General features: G+C 40.2%; 2 protein-coding genes across 4 annotated transcripts; one reads left to right on the top strand and one right to left on the bottom strand.

Moving 5' to 3' along the window:
* Positions 1-1,024: 1,024 nt before the first annotated feature.
* On the bottom strand, positions 1,025-3,912 carry eslec (eosinophil lineage-specific marker). Its single transcript, XM_007568062.2, has 6 exons — positions 3,828-3,912; positions 3,394-3,713; positions 2,782-2,873; positions 2,458-2,592; positions 2,079-2,184; positions 1,025-1,273 (listed from the first exon to the last, which is right to left on the bottom strand). The coding sequence occupies exons 2-6, from the start codon at positions 3,677-3,679 to the stop codon at positions 1,206-1,208; spliced, it is 687 nt and encodes a 228-aa protein (XP_007568124.1). The 5' UTR covers positions 3,680-3,713; positions 3,828-3,912; the 3' UTR covers positions 1,025-1,205.
* A 2,749-nt stretch (positions 3,913-6,661) lies between these two features.
* tlr2 (toll-like receptor 2) lies at positions 6,662-20,168 on the top strand. 3 transcript variants are annotated; one of them, XM_007568061.2, is made up of 12 exons: positions 13,931-14,087; positions 15,198-15,459; positions 15,530-15,686; positions 15,962-16,111; positions 16,419-16,622; positions 16,715-16,837; positions 17,251-17,401; positions 17,653-17,817; positions 17,894-18,073; positions 18,155-18,295; positions 18,374-18,882; positions 19,385-20,168. In XM_007568061.2, exons 2-12 carry the CDS (start codon positions 15,201-15,203, stop codon positions 19,779-19,781), a joined length of 2,436 nt encoding a protein of 811 aa, XP_007568123.1. In that variant the 5' UTR covers positions 13,931-14,087; positions 15,198-15,200; the 3' UTR covers positions 19,782-20,168. The 3 variants fall into 3 exon arrangements, with proteins under 3 accessions (XP_007568121.1, XP_016535116.1, XP_007568123.1); XM_007568059.2 differs by lacking the exons at positions 13,931-14,087; positions 15,198-15,459 and adding an exon at positions 6,662-6,982; XM_016679630.1 differs by lacking the exons at positions 13,931-14,087; positions 15,198-15,459; positions 15,530-15,686; ... (7 more) ...; positions 18,374-18,882; positions 19,385-20,168 and adding exons at positions 6,667-6,982; positions 7,307-7,463; positions 9,006-9,155; ... (6 more) ...; positions 11,373-11,875; positions 12,572-13,578.
* Positions 20,169-21,427: the final 1,259 nt, after the last annotated feature.

Genomic DNA, 21,427 nt, shown 5'->3' with positions numbered 1-21,427 from the left:
TCAGTCACTGAAGCATTTATAAATACAGCCCATGAAGACAGATTAATTTACAGTTACACACTGCCTTGCATCACATTTAAACATTAATTTTCATCCACTCCATGCCATAATGTAATATTTGTACTTAGTTTTTCTGAATTTGTATTATTGATTATGATCTCAATGATGATTCAGAGGGTTTCAGGGCACATTCAGTTAAACACAGCATGTCACTGCCTGGAAGTTCTCACTTCAGAGTCACTGCTGAGTCCAAAAGGGTAAAAGTATCGCATGACAAAACCCTAACCCACACAAACATCCACAAACCTGCGCTAACAAACATTTCAGCCACTTAATGAGGAAACATTTTGTTTTCTTTAATCCACACAGAGAAGCAGAGGGACAGTAGATGAGTTCAAAAATGGGCCAATTTTTGTTTTATTCTGCTGACTAAATACGGCTGAAACCAGTGTAAGAATTTTGTGTTTGCAGCTCAACATCTGTGAATTGTTCCAAATAAACTTAGAAGAGTGGACACCTTCACATAATTTGTATAAACTATCAGTAATTTATCATCAAAAGCATTGATAATGTTCCCCTTGAAGTTGTAATCAACATATTTTCTGAGCATAACAGAGTAACCAAGGCCTCACTTTTTGTCTTCCCCAAAATGTTCATGTAATATGCAGATAATGTTCTGTGAACACTTTATATCACATATTTCCAAAGATAACCTATAAGTCTATGTTACCCTGAGGTTTTCATGCAGATATTGTCATTACCTTTACAATGAGCATGTTTGTCTAGCTGCCTTCTCTGTTTTATGTCTTTCAGTGAGAATTTACACTGTCACATACTGGCCTGGCATAGTTATTGCAACATTTGCAATAACTATTCAAAACATTTATGTTTTGAATAGTGGGAGAAGGGTCGGGTCAGGTAAGAAAGGTGTGCCAACTCTTGAAGGTAAATTTAGATTTTTTGACCTTTAATTATTCTCTATGAAACCACTGTCTAACTTAATCCACACTACAACAGGTTTTGTTGCTTTATTTTTTTATTGGTTTTATTTCTTTGCTTTTATTTTGCTTATACAACAAAAAAGATTACATGTAGAAAGAAAACATCAAAATGTGGTAAAAATTGCAGCTTCCATGTGTCTAGAATCCCAGTTAGTGACATGGGTGAGATTTGTTTTTGCTCAGGTTTCATTCATGAAGATGCGTTCAGTTGTCCTTGGAACAAACAAATGGCAGAGTGTGGTTGCAGGGGGCAGCAGACCACTTGAGGGTATCTGAAAAACAGGCAGACAGGAAGCAAAGAAAGATGTTGATCATTAAGTTCACTTAATACAAAAGGAAGATGGAAATCATCCAGTTTTATAAGGTAATTCCTGTTTCCAAACTATAAGTATTTAACTACTAATGTATCAATTTATAATTTTGAGAAACATTATATTTTATTTTCTACACATTATTTTTGTGTTGTAGTTCTGTGGAAAAACTGAAAAACAGCTTGATATAGTAATGAATGAAAAATGAATGGAAAACATGCAAAGTCTTTGTGAGGATAGAAAGACATAATATTATGTGTGTTTGTGTGTGTACATCTTTTCATAATTTTTTTTGTATTTCCAGTAATCTAAATTAACAATAAAAGAAAGGGTGGTCTTAACCCTTGTGAGTGCGAGGACTGAGACAAACATAGAGGACTATGGCAAATGATACAAGTTTTATGTGTGTGGGGTCAGTTGGACCCCATTTCTACATACAAGGGTTAAAAAGGTAGATTTCTTGGTAGTCCTAAGAAAGCAGTAAATACAAGAATGTGTGTGTATATATACATACATATGTGTGCGTGTGTGTGTGTTCTTGTTTATTGTCTCTTCAGGGCCCTTTCTGGTGTATGTACCAGATGGGTAATTATGGGGACCAAAGACTAGATTTAACGTGGAAGACCCACATTTTTATTATAGGTGTTAGGGTTAGGCATAAATATAGTTACTATAGTTACTATGTACTAAACTGAATGGAAGTTAATTAAAAGTTCTAATATGGGTAGAAATATAAATTTCTGTGTGTATGTGTGGTAGACATTACAGTGATAATTCATCTTCAGGCAGCGCTCTTCCTTCTCGTCGTGGTCATCATTGTACCAGTTCTCATAATAGAACTTGGAGCCGTCGGACCACATCCACAAGTCAAGCTGTTGGAACAAAAATTATATGAAGTCATACAAACCACTATACTTAACTACACTGCACATCATATGGTGTCAAACAGCTTAAATATGTTAAAATACCTGTGAAGAAGGATAAATACATCTGATTAAGTTACCAAACTAGTTATAGTCTGACTTTATCAGGAAAATAATTATTTTTATGTTTGAAAGAAATCATGCAAAACTTATAAAGATGACTCAGTTTATGTTTGACAGATAATTTCTTAGTGGTAAACGATGTTTTAAAGATTTCCATACGTGTATGGCATCAGTTCCTCCAATCCAGGTTTCTGGGAAGCTGTGGGTGTCTCCTCTGGTCAAAGTTTGGATGAAGCGATTTTCCTCATAACTGTGGACTGACGCCAGGTTGGCTTCTTCAAACTGACAGTAAAACTGTACAGAAAAACACATAACAGTTTCCAAAGATCTGAATTTTACCATATATAAACAGTTTAACCCTTGTGTGTACGAGGACTGAGGCAAACGTAGAGGACTATGGCAAATGATACAAGTTTTACGTGTGTGGAGTCGGTTGGACCCCATTTCGACATACAATGGTTAAAGATGATTAATTTGCCCCACCTCAGCTTCAGGCCATGTCTTTGGGGTGTCGATAAAGAGGAAACACCGATGACCGAAGCCGCTCCAGCCATATGGGCAGTGCATAATCTTTGCTGTAAAGCATAGACACACATTTCAACATATAGCTGAAAAGTTCATTTTATTTTATTTAACTTTTGACTCGTTTTAGTCTCAAATTTGGTTTACATGAAGTTTACTAGAGAACATTCAGTCATCCAAATTTTATTTAGATAGCAATTTTCACAGGTAAGGAAACTGCAGTTCTTTACAACAAAAACAAACATAAAAAACAGATGATGCAAACATAAAATAACTAAAAAAAATCAACAGAATCAAAATGGAGACAAAGAATAATACAATCAGTGGTCATTGCTGGAAAAGATCTGTCATAATTTCTGGATTATTGAGAGCACTTGCCTGTAAGTCATGGGTGTTGACATTGTAACAAGATATTTACATAAAAAATATTAACTTTTAATAAAATATGTACCAGTAAAATAAATACTGGTGTCTGCAACACAGCTGGTTAAAAAATATACAGGAAAACTAACAGGAAAAGTCATTCTTAGCATGGTTCTATTATCCTGTGATAGTTTAGACAGAACCACTCACCGCAGTTAACGGGCCTGACTCCAGGTGGGGTCTTTGTGTTCTGGATCTCCTCTCCGGTGATTGTGTCCACACACCAGCAGTATCCGGTCGAGCCGGAGCACTGCTGCGGGAGGAATTTCCCGTCGTCATCGCACTGTGGGCAGAACATTCCGGGGAAAATCGTGCACTGCAGTTGCTTATAGTCGCAGAGACCCCCCAGGCTCTTGGTGAGGGTTGAGTTAATCGGCACGGCTCGGGTCAGCGTCAATACGCCACAAAACGTGAGAAAAACACCAAGAAAGGTCATGGTGGTGATGGTGGAAGAGGCTGGAAAAAGGAATCTGTACAACAAAAATACAAATTAAATTAACAAAGTGATTTCTAATTAAACTAAGTATTTAAAACATTTCAAATTCGATATGATTGTAAATTGAAAAGCTCCAATGTGAACTCACTTTCTTCTTGACAAGGCAAAGTGTTTTAGTCTCTGCAGCTCCCCTGGCTTTTATACTGCAGATTGTCCTTATTTCTGTCCCATGAGCTCTACAGTAGCTCCAGACTCTAATTTCACAATAACAATAAACCTTATCTGCTCCCATGTCGTTGTTTTATTCCTGACGTGTACATTAATGAAAGAGCCATTCAGGACTCATGTTATCATCGCCAGAAAGTCTGGGTTTGTGTTTTTATTAATATCACTTTCATACTATTATTTGGTTTCTGAATGCATCTTAGCTTCCCATAAAATCTGACTTCTTTTCACATTGTAGGTCTCTGTGTTCAGCTACTATCTGTTTACACTTTGATCTTGTTTCTCTGTATTGTTCAAATCTGGGTTACATGGATCTTTTCTCTCAGACTTTGTAGAAACGTAGATTAAAATCTCTAAAGTCTTCTGAATGTGATCCAAAATAGCCCTGTCACTGTTATTGTGAGAACACACATTTACTGATGCATCTCAACAAATTACAATACCATTAATAAATAGCTTTTGCAGGAACTAAAACAAGAAGCAGAACTGATCAAATTTAGAATTAAGTGAGAGATTTTGCAGAAAAGAGTAATTGTTTAAACTTGAACTTTCAAAATAAAGCTGAGAATCAGCTCTGAACATTCAAAGACACATGAAGTCAATTACAAAGTCAGTCATGTGAAGACCAACATTCGGTTTCCATGCTCCACTAATCTGGAACAAACATCCTGGAAACTGAAATAATGCTGAGACTCTGACTCTATCAGGGCTAAAAACCTGTTTGATTAGAGTTCACTTTGATTAATAATAACCAGAACATCAATTAATTCTGATCTGGATTACAACTTTTCATCACTTCTCCTTATTTTGCCACTGTTGTTTTTTGTTTGTTTGTTTTTGTTGTTGTTTGTTCACTGTATTGTGTTTTTATCATGTAACGCATGTTGAAATGTCCTTTTGCTGAGAAGTGGGATATGAATAAATAATCTTGACTTTATAAGCTAGAAAAAAAGAGTATGTACCAGTAATAATAATCCTGTCAGTGAGGCTTTAAAAGCGGACATCAGGGTTATGGTTCAGTGCCTTCTGACATTTACATAACCCAAACAGTTTACAACAACCTTTGACTGCTTTACTTTGCTTTCACACTTAACTTTGTGGTAGAAAAATAGTTCTTAGTTGAAAAGTTATTATTTTTATTTTTAAGTGATTTGGTCAAACTTATTTTAAGTTTGCTTTTACTGGAGGATTTTTCCTCCACAATCTAATTCTCATGCTTACTACCCCTTTTTAGTCTTGCTTCCAGATGTCAGTCAGATGTCAGTCAACTTCCTCTTGTTGAAACCATAAAATCCCCTTATCTCATTATTTTGCCACTTTTGGTTTTAGACTTTAATATTTACTCCTTTAGAGGACTCTACTCTGGAGCAAACTAGGTAAGACAACATACATGATGTTCTTGTCATGAAGTAAAACTTTGAACCTCAGTAGCAGTGCTTTCCACTTTGTGACAGCTGTGATTGCATCTGAAATGATTCAACTGTTTCAAATAGAGAACAAAAGAAAAGAGAAGCTATTAAACATAGTAAGAGATTAAAATTCAGTAGACTGATTTCTAACCCAGGTGGAAGTCAGATACTGTAGCATTAAAATAACAATTAAACAATGGTTGGTGTGGTTCTGTCTCAGATGTTTACTGATGGGTAATGTTATAGCAGTTGAAAGCTGAGCATAAATTGCAGGATAAAATTAAATGGATTTACAACAGCACTCAAATATAAAGCATCAAATGTGAACCAACTGCTTAACTAAACTGACATTATTTTAAGTAAATGCTCAGATTGTTTTTAGTTATGTTCATTAAAAGTTTTTTTTAACTGAAGTCTATTTTTTTGGAGTTTAAAGGAAAAGTTCTGTGCTTAATTTTAAATTTTACAGATTAAAATAAGATTGGCAGAAATACTGGAAGATGTTGGAAAGGTTTCAAAGCATGAAAACTTTTATGTATATCTGCTTTAACCAACAGAACTGCCAGTGGCAAAAATTAATAAGAGGACACTTCACTTTAGTCCAAAATCAGCTGTGGGTCACATCTGGAGCACATTTGATTCAAAAAAAGAAATTATCTATGAATTTTACTGACTGATGCTGAGCAGATCAAATAAGAGAAAATAAACTAGAACTACAACAATCAAACATGGAACATAGAAACAATTAGAAGATTAGAGGATTAGCAGAAAACATCAAGCACATTGGTGGAAGTAACTAAATGTGTGTAAAACGTCAGAACAGACGTGTTCATGTCCACTAGAGGGTTAATGCAAACATTCATGGGAATTTTCTTTAATTATTACTGCTCACAATTTAGTTTTCTTGAAACACACTTTTGCTTTTTTCTATAATACTCAGAAATATTCACTATTATTTCTGTTGTAGCCAAAGAAAATCTGCATGTGAACAGAATCAGAGAAACGCATCGTTCTTCAGCTGATCATTTAGAAAGCATCTTTTTGTAAAGCTTTAATCTGCTCAATTTTGCTACAGTTTGATTACTAAAATGTAGGTGATTTTGAGTTTCTAATACTTTATTGAAGCCTTTTTCAGATATTGACGTTATGTGGTAAATATACTATTTCACTGAAACTGCTTCATGTTAGCCCTGAGCTGAGTGTAAGGGAAATAGCCAAAGTGAAACCTATTTTTGTTCAGATATTTGTCCTTTCTTCTGGACAGATGCATAAAGACTTCATGAGAAGATAAAGTAAAAAAAGAAAAACAGTCTTTCCTGTTTAACAAATGACTTCCCCAATGTGTGCGTTTCACTTCTGCGTCTCGTTCAGCTCAACAGATCTGCTCTTCCACTCTGCAGCATGAGACGTTTGACTTTGGGTTCCCTGGCCCTGCTCCTCCTGTTGGTACCTCTGATCCGGGGTCAGGAGGTCAACGGGGATGATGGGAGGCCGACCTGCAGGCGCTGCGACCTCCATCACTGCTGTAACTGCTCCCACAGCGGATTCACCCGCGTTCCCATGGTAACAGACCAAGCACTGAGGCTGGACCTTTCCTTCAACAACATCACCAACATGACCAAAGATGACCTGATGGGTCACTCACGGCTGAGGGCTCTGGATCTCCATGGTAACCATTGTTTTTGCTGTATGCACATGTTTCTGTCCTGCAGGAAGAGTTTGGTGGTAACTGTTTACATTTACTCAGTTACATTTACTTGAGTGACTTTTTTGAAAAAATGTACTTTCAGGAGTGTTTTTACTGTGCTGTACTTTTTACTTTTACTTGATCAGTTACTCAGTACTTGAGTAGACTTTCTACCAACTACTTTTTTTACTATTACTTGAGTAATTTCTTGGACCGATACCTTTTACTTTTACTTGAATAAGAATAAGTTTAAGTAGTGTTACTCTTACTTGAGGACATTTTCCGGATACTCTGCCCTGCCTGCAGCTAACGGGTTAGCTGAGATCCATCCGTCGGCGTTCGACTCTCTGTGGAGCCTAGAGGAACTGGATCTTTCTGACAACCAGCTGACGGTTCTCAACCCCAAGTGGCTCAAAAATCTGGCGATTCTGGAGAATCTCAACCTGCTCAACAACCCATACAGGTGAGGAGCTCAGAACCGTGCAGAGGCACAGTTGCCGCAAACGTAATGCCAGAAATGAGTTTATAACCTTGATTTAAAGGAACTTAGAGTTTGAGTAGTTTTGCAGGTTTGTTCCAGATTAAAGAAGCATGGTCTCCATGTTTGGTTCTGGGGATGCAGAGCAGAACAGAACCAGAAGACTGGAAGGTTGACAGCAGCAGATCTTTACTGTGTTGTGGGGCTAAGTCATCCAGTGATTCATAAACTAACAGAAGTATTTTAAAGTTTATTCTCTCAGTGGAAGGAGTGGGATGATGTTCTCCACTCTCCAGTCAGGACACCTAGAGGACATGATGTGATGCTGTTGCTATAAAAAATTTTTATTGTTCACACCAAACACTTACACACATCCATTTATAAACAAAGACACAGAAAATTAACAATTTTCCACCTCTACTTATTATTTTTATTGTTATTATTGCATCAAAAAAGCAGCAGTGCTTTGTTGTTAGTGTGTGGTGTATTTAGAGACGGAAGGAACTTTGAAAAAGGCAAAAAAAGAAAAAAAGAAAAAAAGGAGAACATTGTAAGGGGTGAAATATTTTTTTACACCCTGGTGCCGCTCACATCCTCAGGTCACAATATGAACTGCTTCTGTCTGCCAAATGTTATGGAGTCCCCTCCTACAGACCTAATAGGTTTAAATATTCATTAATCTCTGCACCCATCAGAATAATAAATAAGGTAGGCGATTGTGCATTGCTGGTTTGATTGCTTGTTTGGAACATATGTGGGAAGGTGAAATTAGATTTTTTTTTATTGAGCATATATGTAATTTTTATTTTATTGTGATTTAAGTGTCCAATATGTATCTTTAGTGTGTATTTTCTTTTTGCAGCACATGAGGTCCCAGACAAATGTCCCCTGTGGAAACATTAAAATGTGTGTCTACATGTGATGTGTAACTAGTCAACACACAGGCCGGATGTTCTGAAAACTTCATTTTGTCTTATAGCGTCATTACCAGTCAGACTGAAGGACTTCTTGTTTTTTACTTGTTGAACTCCAGTTTCAGAGCATTTGAGTTCCTCTGTTTCCAGTATCTTAGTAAGATGTGACTCGTCTACAGACTTGACTCACACATTTCCCTGTACACGTTAAGTATCCAATATAATATTAATAATAATCAATCTAGGTGGTGAACAATGTTAATGTGTGAAAAAATATCTTCTTACCCCTCCAGTTTTTAACCACATCAATAAAAAGTATTTTCAACTAAATTCTCCTTCTGATTTATTATCATGAAAATGAGACATTCACACATGCAAGAATATTCAATTGTTTTCCTATTTAATTTGGTACGGAACAAGTGAAAAGCTTTGTTTGCCCTCATATATGTTTAATGTGGATTGGGTTTTACAAAGGAAACCTGCTTGAATCAATCCGGATTTATTCATGCATAGATAGTTCCTCACCTAAAGCAAGATTCAGTTGGAAACCATCTTAGATGTGTAATAAAATGAGCAGAAACTTGTAAATCCACCGTGGTTTGGTCTCCTCCAGCCGTCTTGGTTCCCCTTCGATGTTTTTTGGACTCGTCAGACTGAGGAGGCTGATGTTTGGAGGTCCAGCCCTGAAGGAACTACGGAGAACAGATGTGTTTGGAGTCACGGAGCTGGAGGACCTCACTGTCCACGCGAACAACCTGGCCAGGTGTTCCCACATTCGTCCTGTATGATGCACTGACCTTTAACTTCCAGTTAATATTTGGCTTTTCCTTTCTTTTTTCTGCTCTCTGCAGTTATGACTCTGGCACATTAGGAGACATTTGGCCTCTGGGTCGTGTTACCTTAAGGCTCCATGGGCCGTTTCTAACCAACGTGGCCTTGGCTGCAGCTGTGCTCACGGACGTATCGTACCCTGAGACTCCAATTGTTCTAGAGGACCTCCATCTGATTGGGAATCATTCTGTCCTGCCCTTCAGAGAGTCAGCCAAAAAGAGGATCAGGTTGGGTTATCATGCTCTTTTCAGTGTGTTCCTGCAGCAGCACATGCTTTTATGAACTTTTCTTTGTTGTTGTCCTTCAGATCTCTTTCTTTCCGTAACTTTTCTGTGTCTGATGCCACGCTTGTCGACTTCCTGATGGCGCTGAATGGAGACCCGCTCTCTTATCTTCACGTGGAAGACGTCACTTTGACAGGCGAAGGGAGGTAGGAAACCAAAACCTGCAGATGTTTAAACACCCAATGGATGTAAATACAGTTTGTGCTTAGAAATCAGATTGCCCAAGGATAAGAAAATCTTTAGGACTTCGAGGGATTGCTACAAAACCACATCTATATTTATGATTAGAGGATTTTTTAAAAAACAAAAGTAATAATTCGACCACGTTAATTTCTCGGAAATGAACAAATCTATGTCAAATTACTGACATATTTCCGTTACTCAGTCAACAGAGCGAAGTGATCTGTTTAAACAGTTTGATGCCTCAGTTATAACTAGGAGAAATACACTTAAAAACCTGCTAAAACTTGAACTACTCACTTCCATAAACACTGGTGGTGTTGGTGTTGTAAGGACCAACAGTGACACCTGCTGGTCCTTACACAGAATGACAGATCATTTTCAATAGATCAGATTTAGAAAGAGGCTGGTGAAGAACCTGGGCAACAGTTGCATCTCATCTGCTGAGGTTTGTAACTCCTTCTTATCTGTACTCATGTAGAGGTAGGAAAGGTCCACCAGTGACGAATTTCAAAACATGAATGTGACAAAAAGGATTTTTTTGTCTGCAGCATTGATTTTTTACTTAGTTTTGAATAGATGTAATGTTTTTCCTTGCTTGCCATTACTGATGTTTTATGATCAGCTAACTGTGTAACTTTCACTGTTTGTCTGTGGCAGGTGGGAGAAAGCCAATAAAACCGATTACAAAAGCATCGACGAGTTCTTTCTTCGAAATGCTGTGGTGGTTGACATCTACAAGTTCGTTTCATTCCTACAGCTGGGTTTTCTTCTGTATTACCCAAGGAAGGTGTCCGTCATAAACTGTGGGGTAAATATGTGATAGCAACCACTCCAAAGTTTCCAGGCTCTGACCAAAGTCTTAACAAAACTAAAGACTGCAAGAGGAAGCCGTGTTGCATTTAATTAGAAATTATTTGGATTCCTTGTAAAAGTTGCTTTTGTCTTCAGGTGTTTGTGATGCCCTGTGAAACATCCAAGCTGCTGGTAAACCTGCAGTACCTAGATTTGTCTGATAATCTACTGACCGACCTGACGACAGCAGAATCGCTTTGTCATGGAGCGCCAACGCTGAAAGAACTCAGAGTTTTAAACATCAGTGGAAATCCTCTGAAGGTGTCTTTATACTTAAAGTAAAATCTGGGTAACTTACCAGGAATCAGAGTTTCTTGGTTTCAAGCTTTGTCCACTTCTGTCCAGTCTTTGTCAATGATTAGCCATCTGGTGACCAACCTCCTGAAGCTGACCCACTTGGACATCAGCAGAACTCTCTACAGCTCAATGCCGTCGAGTTGCTCCTGGCCCTCTACTCTGAAATACCTCAACATCTCCAGAGCTAAGCTAACAGCCACCACTTCCTGTCTACCAAGATCATTAGAGGTAAAGAAAGTGAACCATACAGAAGCAAACCCAACAAATCCAACGCAGTCACAACCAAAACATGCTTAACTGACTGAAGATTATGGACAGGTGCTGGATCTGAGCTACAACAATCTCAAAGGTTTCTCCCTGGACTTGCCTTTACTGAGGGAACTCTACCTCTCTGGGAACAAGTTCCTAGGATTACCCGCTGGACAACCCTTTCCAAATCTACAAACTCTTACAATGCAGGTAAGAATGAATCCTGTAATTCTAAATAAAGTCAACTCTGCTTTCTCCAGTATGTGACCCCTTTCTCTTTTCAGTTTAACACCCTGAATATGTTCGGCCTCTCAGATCTTCAGTCGTTCAGGCGGCTCGAGAACCTCCAGGCTGGTTACAACAAGTTCATCTGCACCTGCGATTTCGTTAACTTTCTCCAGTCACAGCTAAAACAAAACGGAAATGTCAAGTTAACAGACAGAAAGGACGGCTATGTCTGCGACTCCCCTCTCCACCTGCAGGGGGAGTTAGTGAGTCAGGCCCGACTCTCGGTGGAAGTTTGCCACCGGGTTTTGTTTGTCTCTGTGAGCTGCGGCGCGGCCCTGTTGGTTGGGTTACTGCTTTGTGTTCTGCTGTGGCGGCTCCATGTCTTCTGGTACCTGAAGATGACTTGGGCGTGGCTCAAGGCAAAGCGAAGTTCCCAAAAACAAAGAAGAGCTACTGCAGACTCAGAAGCGCTGCTGTCCTTTGATGCTTTTGTTTCCTACAGTGAGAGGGATGCTGGCTGGGTGGAAAGCTTCCTGATACCTGAGCTGGAGGAGCCAAGGTGAGTATTTTTAACCTGTTAGCTCATTTTATACTTCAGCAACGATACTATGCCTGTCAGCTATGCATTTATGTAAGAAAAACATTTAGTCAAATATATAAATGGTGAATTTATATATTCCTCTAACAAAATTTAAGTTTTTGGATCAAGCTGCTTTTTAAAGGCTCTGCATGATCCGGTCGAACTGCTGAAATCAGTTCTTATTGTCAAAATTGTTTGACAAAAATCAAGTCATTTTGTCTTCAACCTCATGTTGTCTACTCCTTGTTACAATTAATCAATCAATCAATTTTGAGGGTCAATTGTCTGAGGTCTTGAGGAACTACATACTATCTGACCAAAACACTTGGTTTCTCCTGCTCGGTTCTGATCCGATGCAGTGGGTGAACGTCCCTCTGACACCTCCCGTTTTCTAGTAACGCTACAATTTGTCAATCGTCATTTCCTCCTTGTCCAAACTTGTGAATTTGTAATAGTCAATCCTCTGTTCCATAATCATAAAGGCATTATTGTAAACCACACACATAACAAAACACCATGAAGTCTGTTGTAGGGGTTTCACAGGAACTCTGCTAAATGAGCGTCTCGTAATACGTGACCATCCAGTCAGTTTGACTTCAGTCTGACAGTGATGGACCCTTAAAGTACAGTAGAAAGTGGATCCATAATCTGGTTTCCTGTTTGTTTTCTCACCAGTGAGGATGGTTCCAGTAGTACCAGCTCCTCTCGGCCATTGTCCTTGTGCCTCCACAAGCGAGACTTCCTTCCAGGACATACGATCATGGACAACATCATGAGCGCCATCGAACGCAGTCGTCGAACTGTCTTCGTCCTCTCCGAGAACTTCGTCCAGTCCGACTGGTGCCGCTATGAACTGGACTTCTCCCACTTCTGGCTGTTTGAGGCCGGTGGAGACACTGCCATTTTGATTCTGCTGGAGCCGCTGTCCAAGGACGACGTCCCCAAACGTTTCTGCAAACTGCGCAAACTCATGAGCTCCACCACCTACCTGGAGTGGCCTCAAGAGGAGGAGAGGAGGCCGGAGTTCTGGAGGAGTCTCCGCAACGCTCTGAGAGGAGACAATGACTGACAAAACGGAGCCTCTATGTATAGGAGAAGGAAAAAATCAGATGCACTGAGGACTTTCTTGTGTAACTTAAAGTTATTCATGAAAAATCTTACCCATTTGTGTACTTTTGGGAAAGTGAAAGAGCTGTGCAATGCTATTTGGCACTCTGTTGGCTGGTGTTTTCTAAGCAGCTAATCCTCTATTGTATTTCATTTTCCTGGGTTCTTATTGGCTGAACCCCCAAGAGTGGAAATCAATAAGATGTTGGATTTTAGCTTCTGCAGTTGCGCTAACACGGCTTTCACTGTGTGTATTTATGCATGTTGAGGTACATTTGGTGTTTGAACTATTAAGAAAGACACCCACATTTTATGTAATTCATGTTGGACTATAATCCAAGGAGAAGGACTGAACCATAGAAACTGGAAAACCATAATTAACGCCTTGCTTAAGGTTAATAACAATCAAAAGATGTATTGGACATATTGAAACAAAACAACATACAAAAGAGCAATGCTGAAACTATTCTACCAATAATATCACCTAATGAGTAACTTGACCTGATGACTAATGTTTTTATTCATAATTAATAATTGTAGCTTTGCATGAAAAATTTTGTTTTGCTTTTATGTTCTTAGAGGACAAAAATATGTTTTAGCTGTAAAGAATAAAGAACAAATAAAAAACATTTTCATGTCATTTTGTGTTATCAGGCGACGGATAATAATTTAACACAGGATCCCTGCTGAAAGTTGGTCAGCAGGTTCAAAACAGACATGAATCCTCATTAAGAGCAGGAATAATTTGTCCTGATATGGAAAAAACAAAACATTAAAAATAACTCACTTTCTTGTCTAATAATTCATTATTCCTAAACGTACATGAAAATATGTATTCACACTGTTCAGCAAAGCATTTCTCCATTAGACATGTGATGTAATCTGTGTTGTGTGACTGTTTGCACACACCTGTCTGTCATATGAGGGGCGTCGACCCCAGACTGCACACCATGAAACTGCTCTGTCTACTTACTTCCTGTTTTGCACTTGAACTCGTTGTTCCTCTTTGAGATGGACAAAAACTCTTCTTATTCTCTGACTCAGTTTTTCTGTCGTCCATTTCATCTGTTCAGCAGATACTAAGGTAAGAAACATCCTGAGTACTGATGAAAGTATGTTTCGCTGTTTAAAAAATGTTTTTATCCATCAAAGTTAAATTTTTTATGCTTTTTAAAAAAAATCTGTATTCTTTAACTCTTATTGAAGAGATTTTATCGGCGATAACCTGAAGGGAGTTTCTCCAACACAGCCTCTGTTGATCTCACATCTTGTTGCTTTTCCAGAGGTTCTCAGTTATTCAGATGACAAAATGAGATGCCACAGCAATAAAGTTAGAAAAAACATAATATGGAGTTTGTTCAATGTACTGAAACTCGACTACACGTTTTTTTTTTTTTAAAGTCATTTTTCTTCCCTTCTTAGTGATTTTTACAACACAATTTGCACCATAAAGACACATGAAGAATCCTTGTATGCTTAGTTTTCATTTGAATCATTGAGTCACATCTGTGCTGCATGGAGTCGACCCACAGCTGGAACCTGTGAAAAGGCACCGCAGCCCAGAACTGTTTGCTCAGAAACATCATCTATAAACTTCATTAGTCCCACCGGGAGTCATAGGATCAAACACAAGTTTTCTGTTTTGTGTCTTTTAGGTTAAAAACTAGTTAAAAGCAGTTGATGTTACTTAAGCTGACCAGCTGATCATTTGCACCACGTCATTTGTTTTCCATCCTGGAATCTTCTGCACAAATTTTACTCATATTTTGCACTTTAACCACAAAGTGGAGCATCTGCTTTCTCAATGTTTTTATGAATTCCCAGCAGTTAATAACAATAACAAACCCCAGGCACGTTGCAAGCGACCAGACTCTCCTAACATGTTATGTTCAAGCCTTTTTATCCCCTAACATCACATTTAGCCTGAATGATTGTTCCTAAGTCACATATAAAAACCATAATAACCTCAAGAGAGCTTCCCTCTTTAACAGCTACGTGTTTATGGGATGGTGTTTATAATCCACTGTGGAGCCAGAAAGACTTGATTTTGTCATGAAATGATTTCCTCACACCTCCTGTCAGACTTTCACTTCTGTGTGTCTGTCATGTAAAACAAGCTGCAGGACGAAAAAAAAATTGACTCATTTTCCTGTTTCTGCATTTCACCAACTTGAACACTCAAATGTCTCTGCAGAGGATGAGGCATCTGGGGGTACTGGCACTGTTCCTCTTCCTCTCGCTGATCTGGGGTCAGACGGCGAACGGGGATGATGGGAGGCCGACCTGCAGGCGCTGCGACCTCCATCACGCCTGTAACTGCTCCTACAGTGGGTTCACCCGCGTTCCCATGGTAACAGACCAAGCTCTGAGCCTTGATCTCTCCTTCAACAACATCACCATGGTGACCCAAGATGACCTGATGGGACACTCACGGCTAACGCTTCTGGATCTCCATGGTAACAATCAAGGGATTCAAACTGAAAAAACCAGTAGAGCGTGTCTGAATGCAGTGTTTCTGCCCTGCAGCTAACGGGTTAGCTGAGATCCATCCGTCAGCGTTCGACTCTCTGTGGAGCCTGGAGGAACTGGATCTGTCTGACAACCAGCTGACGGTTCTCAACCCCAAGTGGTTCAACAAGCTGGAGCTGCTGCAGCATCTCAACCTGCTCAACAATCCGTACAGGTGAGGAGAGCGGCTTACGCTCTGATGCAGAGGCTTTTACCCATTTTGTGAAGATCCCCAAAGCCTTACCACGGGTTCTCAGATGGATGAAGGTCTTTACTTTGAATGGGCCATTTGAAAATGCTTAAATAGAAACCATCCAGCTCAGGATAAACATTTAGGGTTGTTGTCCTGTCGGAAGGTGAACCTCCATGCCGTCTCTCGTCCTTTTTGCAACCAAATGCCTGAACAAAGACCAGACTCATCACATGCATGTCCTTCTTGGCCTCCTGCAGCTTTCTCGGCTCCCCTTCATTGTTTCTTGGACTTTCCGAACTGAGAAGGCTGATGTTTGGAGGTCCAGATCTGAAGGAGCTGAGGAGAGAAGACCTATCAGGAGTCACCCACCTGGAAGAGCTTACTGTTAACGCCAACAATCTGGACAGGTAACCAGCCCTCATTTTTCTGGGTTTTCCATCTCCCAGATGTTCTCAGAGTCTTTTAAATTGCGCTTGATGAGCAGTTCTCCAAAGGTTCTGGTGGTCTTTGTTTTTCACTGGACTTTATTGGTTTATTGCTTCTCCTTTTTTTACATGTCCTGTCCAGCAGTGTGGCAAATTTCAGCTAAAAAAACTAAAAATTTATAAATAACTGCCAGGCAGTTTATTCATGGAAATAAACAAAAACCAAAGTCCAAACCCTTGTTGATCGATCTGCTGTCTTCCCTCTTCCTTTGACTCTGTCTCTCTGCAGGTACGACTCTGGCACGTTTGGGGACATTTGGCCTCTGGGTCGTGTTACTCTAAGTCTTCACGGCCCGTTTTTAACAAACCCTGCGCTGGCTGCAGCTGTGCTCAATGATGTGTGCTACCCTGAAACTCGGCTCACTCTGTCAGACCTCCATCTGGCTCATTATGTGTCTGTTCAACCTTTTAAAGATTCAATCAACATGATCAGGTTTGATAATAACCTCCTTTTTGCTGTTAGAATAACTTAAATGGAGCAAAATGTTTAGCAAACGTTAATTCTCCTTTGGTTCTTCTCTCCAGATATCTGTCTCTCCGTAATGTGTCTCTGTCTGATGAAGCCTGTGTCTCTATGCTGGCACTGCTAGATGGAGTCCCGCTCAGCTCCCTCTCCATTGTGGGTTTAACTCTGACAGGCGAGGGCAGGTAGGAAACCAACATGTCAGCTGTTCATCACTCTTTTAGTCAAACTTTATCCATCCATCCATTGTCTGAACCCAATTATCCTTGAAAGTTTGTGGAGTTCATGGAGTCTATCTTCAGCAGTCGCTGGACAAAAGTCCATCAGAGCAACGCAGACATAGGGACAAACAATCATTAACCCATAACAAATGGCAATTTAGACACCAGTTAACCTGACAATCACATTTTTGGACTATGTGAGACAGTCGGACTGCCTAAGCTGGGCTTCAAGTAGGCACTGGGTTACCTCAAGACACTAATTCCAGTCAGGCGAAACATCTGATGAGACTTTTGATGGATGAATAATTTTGACTGTTCCTCCAAACCTGAATATTTAGTATTTGATGTGGCTAAAACATTTCCTGGCTTTGCGTTAGGTGGGTAACGGCTAACCGGACAGATCTGAGAAGCATGGACGAGTTCTTTGCCAGTGACGTCACAATTTTAGACATTTTGAAGTTTGCCATGGTTTCAGAACTGCAGTATCTGTTGCAATACCAGAAGAAGCTCTCCATTATTAACGCAAAGGTAAAAATCACACTTCACATACAAAAATCTGTCTGCATGGTGGTAATGCGAATCAGGCTATGATGCTTTTAATCTTAAATCATAGTTTAATCAGCAGGCAAATAATTTTTCATCTCCTTGTCATTCATGTTAACCAAACAGCATTTTATTTTGAGTTTTGTATTTTCGTGTGGTTCCATCCTAAATCACATTAAAATATAAAAATAATGATAAATGTTTTCCTCACAGCTCTGTTCTCATTTTACTTTCAGTTGTTCCTGTTATCCTGTTACTTAACCAAGATGATGGTGAACACATTGTACTTGGATGTGTCCGATAATCTGCTGACCGACCTGACTCTGACTTACATGCTGTGTGACAGTGAAGAAACTCTCCAGGAGCTCCGAGTTTTAAACATCAGCGGAAACCTTCTGAAGGTGTCAGCGTTGAACCTGAGGTAAAATCTGTGTAAAATTGCTCAGAGTGCAAACCTTTGAACGTTTGTCTGTTTAGTCTTTGTCCACGTTGAGTCGTCTGGTCACCAAACTCACCAAGCTCACCCAGCTGGATGTCAGCAGAACCAGCTACAACTCCATGCCCTCCAGTTGCTCCTGGCCGTCCACCCTGAGGTACCTGAACATCTCCCGGGCTAAGCTAACCATCGTCACTCCCTGTCTTCCAAAATCTCTGGAGGTACAGAGACTGGATCAAGGACCAGTAAACCTTCCCACTGAAAAGATGCTTTCTATTTATCTCATTCTTGCTTCTTTACAGGTGTTGGATTTAAGCTATAACGATCTCAAAGAGTTTGTGCTGACAATGCCAATTCTGAGAGAGCTCCACCTTTCTGGGAACAAGTTCCTGAGGTTACCAGCAGGGGGCCCATACCCCAATCTGCAAACACTCACGATACAGGTAAGAAACAATCCCATCCGTCACGTTGTGTCTCTCTGTGTTCTCCATGCTGATCCAGTCTGGTTTTGTACATTGCAGTCAAACACCTTGAACGCGTTCAGCCTTTCAGACCTTCAGTCATACAGACGACTTGAGAACCTCGAGGCGGGACACAACAAGTTTGTTTGCTCATGTGAATTCATCACATTCCTCCACTCACAACTAACGGGAAGTGGAGATGTGAAAATAACGGACAAACATCAGACCTATGTCTGTGACTCCCCTCTCTACCTGCAGGGGGAGGCAGTGAGTCAGGTTAACCTCTCCATCATCCAGTGCCAGCCGGTTTTGTTTGTGTCTGTTAGCTGTGGGGTTGCGCTGCTTCTTGGGATACTGGTTGCTGGCCTGCTTTGGCGATGCCACGCATTCTGGTTCCTGAAGATGACCTGGGCGTGGCTCAAGGCCAAGAGAAGTTCCCAACGACGACGGCGACAAAGAAACACGGAGGGAACAGATCCATTGCTGTCCTTTGATGCATTTGTTTCCTACAGTGAACAAGATGCCAGCTGGGTGGAAAACTTTCTGGTACCTGAGATGGAGGAGCCAAGGTAACCTTTAAACGTCTTTGTTTGCACTGGTGCTTCTTCACTGTTGGCCGTTTCCACAGCTGAATGGATGCATATAAATTATGATTTATCTTAATCATACAAACATCTTCACTGGAAAAATTACAATATGAAGTCTATCAGTGAACAAAGTCATACTAGTGTGATACTGAAGCAATAGGATGAATGAAGCCACTTTGTAAATATTGTCTTTTGTCAGATAATTGCATGATATACTGAAATTTGAGCCTCATCTAAATAAGGACAAGTTTCCTTCTTGTAAGTTTCTTTGTCATTGTAAAGCCTTGGACTTTCACGTCGAGGATCAAGAGCCTGCTGTAGATCCCAAGATAGTATTTTAGGGCTCTTGGAAACTGTTTTCATAGTCTCCAAACCTAGTCCTATAGGTTCTAGATGCTTCCCGGCTCCCAGGTGTGCTGGAGGGCTTCTTGTTCAAATTTATAATAAAGGACATAAGATGATGTGGATTCTTATCTTATTACAGTGACTCCGACTCAGAGAATCCAACATCCCCGCTGACTCTCTGTCTCCACAAGCGAGACTTCCTTCCTGGACACTGGATCATGGACAACATCATGAGCGCCATCGAACGCAGTCGTCGAACTGTCTTCGTCCTCTCCGAGAACTTCGTCCAGTCCGACTGGTGCCGCTATGAACTGGACTTCTCCCACTTCTGGCTGTTTGAGGCCGGTGGAGACACTGCCATTTTGATTCTGCTGGAGCCGCTGTCCAAGGACGACGTCCCCAAACGTTTCTGCAAACTGCGCAAACTCATGAGCTCCACCACCTACCTGGAGTGGCCTCAAGAGGAGGAGAGGAGGCCGGAGTTCTGGAGGAGTCTCCGCAACGCTCTGAGAGGAGACAATGAGCAGGAGAACTAATCACTTGCTGATTCTGATTTACAAATCTCTACTCTGCTTGGCTTCAGCATACTTAAACTCTCTTTTACATAGATCTGTTAATTCCCATTCTTTACATTCTAACATTTTTCTTTTGCATGTTCCACATTTTCAAACTGAAAAAGGCAAGCCTTCAGTGCGATGCTCCTTCAGCCTGGAATCGGCTCCAGTCTGAACTCAAGACGTCAGAATTGATTTCACTGGACTTATTTCGAGTGATTCTTAAAAACAGGCAACGAGATTCTTTTAAACAGTGTCACTGTTTTTAAATTGTTTTGTACCGTTTTACACTTGTGCATATGTATCAATTAGTTTAATTTTGTAATCAGGTTGCTGTGTGTTGCAGACTTCTGCCCAGGTCCCTCTTGACAATGAGATCTGGATCTCAACGGGGTTTACCTGGTTAAATAAAGGAAATAAAAAATACAAAACCAAAAAGAGAAAATGAAGAACTTGTCAGAGAGACAGTCGACAAAAGATTGAGATGGATTGCTGCATGTTGGCCTGTACACATGCAGCAATCCATCAAATATGTCATGATTTCATGTGAATTCATGCATGACATATTTGATTTTTGCTTCAGGGTTTAGTTTCTGCACCAGGGCGCTCATGATCCCAGACATTGTGACTCCACAACTGCAGAGTAAGAGGCGATAACAGTGAGCTAGCATCTAGCCATGCTGTAAAGTCAAGTGCATCGATATATTTATAGTTTTCTCCTCTTACCACAGCGATCAGTTATTAATAATCACAAAATAAACATTAAGCCTAAAACCATATGACTGACAGATTGAATGTTCTGCTCTTTGTGTGGGAAATATTTCAGTTTTAGGGGTGTTGTTGTCGGTTGCTATGGGAACGAGTCGTTAAAAGGAGTTAAAAGCCGTTAAAAGCAGTTAAAGGCCATTAAAAGGAGTTAAAGGCCGTTAAAAGGAGTTAGTTGTACTGAAGGAGCCAGCAGGGCAGTGCTGTGAAGTGGAGGGGCATATGACCCCCTGGACCCTGGCCCGGCGCCTATGGGTTGCAGGTGTGACGACTGAACACGCCTCCGGACAACACAGCCTCCTGTCTCCATCTAGTGGATGACTAGAGAAAAGAAAAGCAGCGCCACAGAAACCAGAACCCCAACATACATACCATCCAAAGCCGTACTGCCGCGGTAGAATAACTGCGTTATTGACAATCAAACTTGGACATTTAGGTATTATTAATTTCGTGCTACGATCCACAGCAAAGGAGAAGCTGTTAAAGTACAACTAGGGGGGCTTCTCCTTTTAACGGCCTTTAACTCCTTTTAACGCCCTTTAACTCACCTCTCATCTACTCCATCCTCAGAGTTCCAGATCTCCAGCCGCCCCTTACCCCGGGCAAAGAAGACACATCCAAACTTTTTGTATAACTTTATTTAACTGATTTTCTCTGTATCCTGAAATTTTCTCATATAAGCAACAACATGCAGGGGTTTATTGTAAATCTGATTATGATTAAGCCTCACTGCCCTCACTGATTGGGGGGGACACATCCCCTCTCCCACCCGGTTCCTATGCTAGCATGAATGATGACTCTAAAATCAAGCAAAAAATGTTGCTTGATTTTTATTTTTTCCCTGTCTTGTATGTTGTTTTTAA

The sequence above is a fragment of the Poecilia formosa genome, unplaced genomic scaffold, assembly GCF_000485575.1.
Source record: "Poecilia formosa unplaced genomic scaffold, Poecilia_formosa-5.1.2 Scaffold217, whole genome shotgun sequence".
Taxonomy (NCBI): Eukaryota; Metazoa; Chordata; class Actinopteri; order Cyprinodontiformes; family Poeciliidae; genus Poecilia; species Poecilia formosa.
The sequence above is the reverse complement of the archived record's forward strand: the minus strand, read 5'-3'. Positions and strand labels throughout refer to the sequence as shown.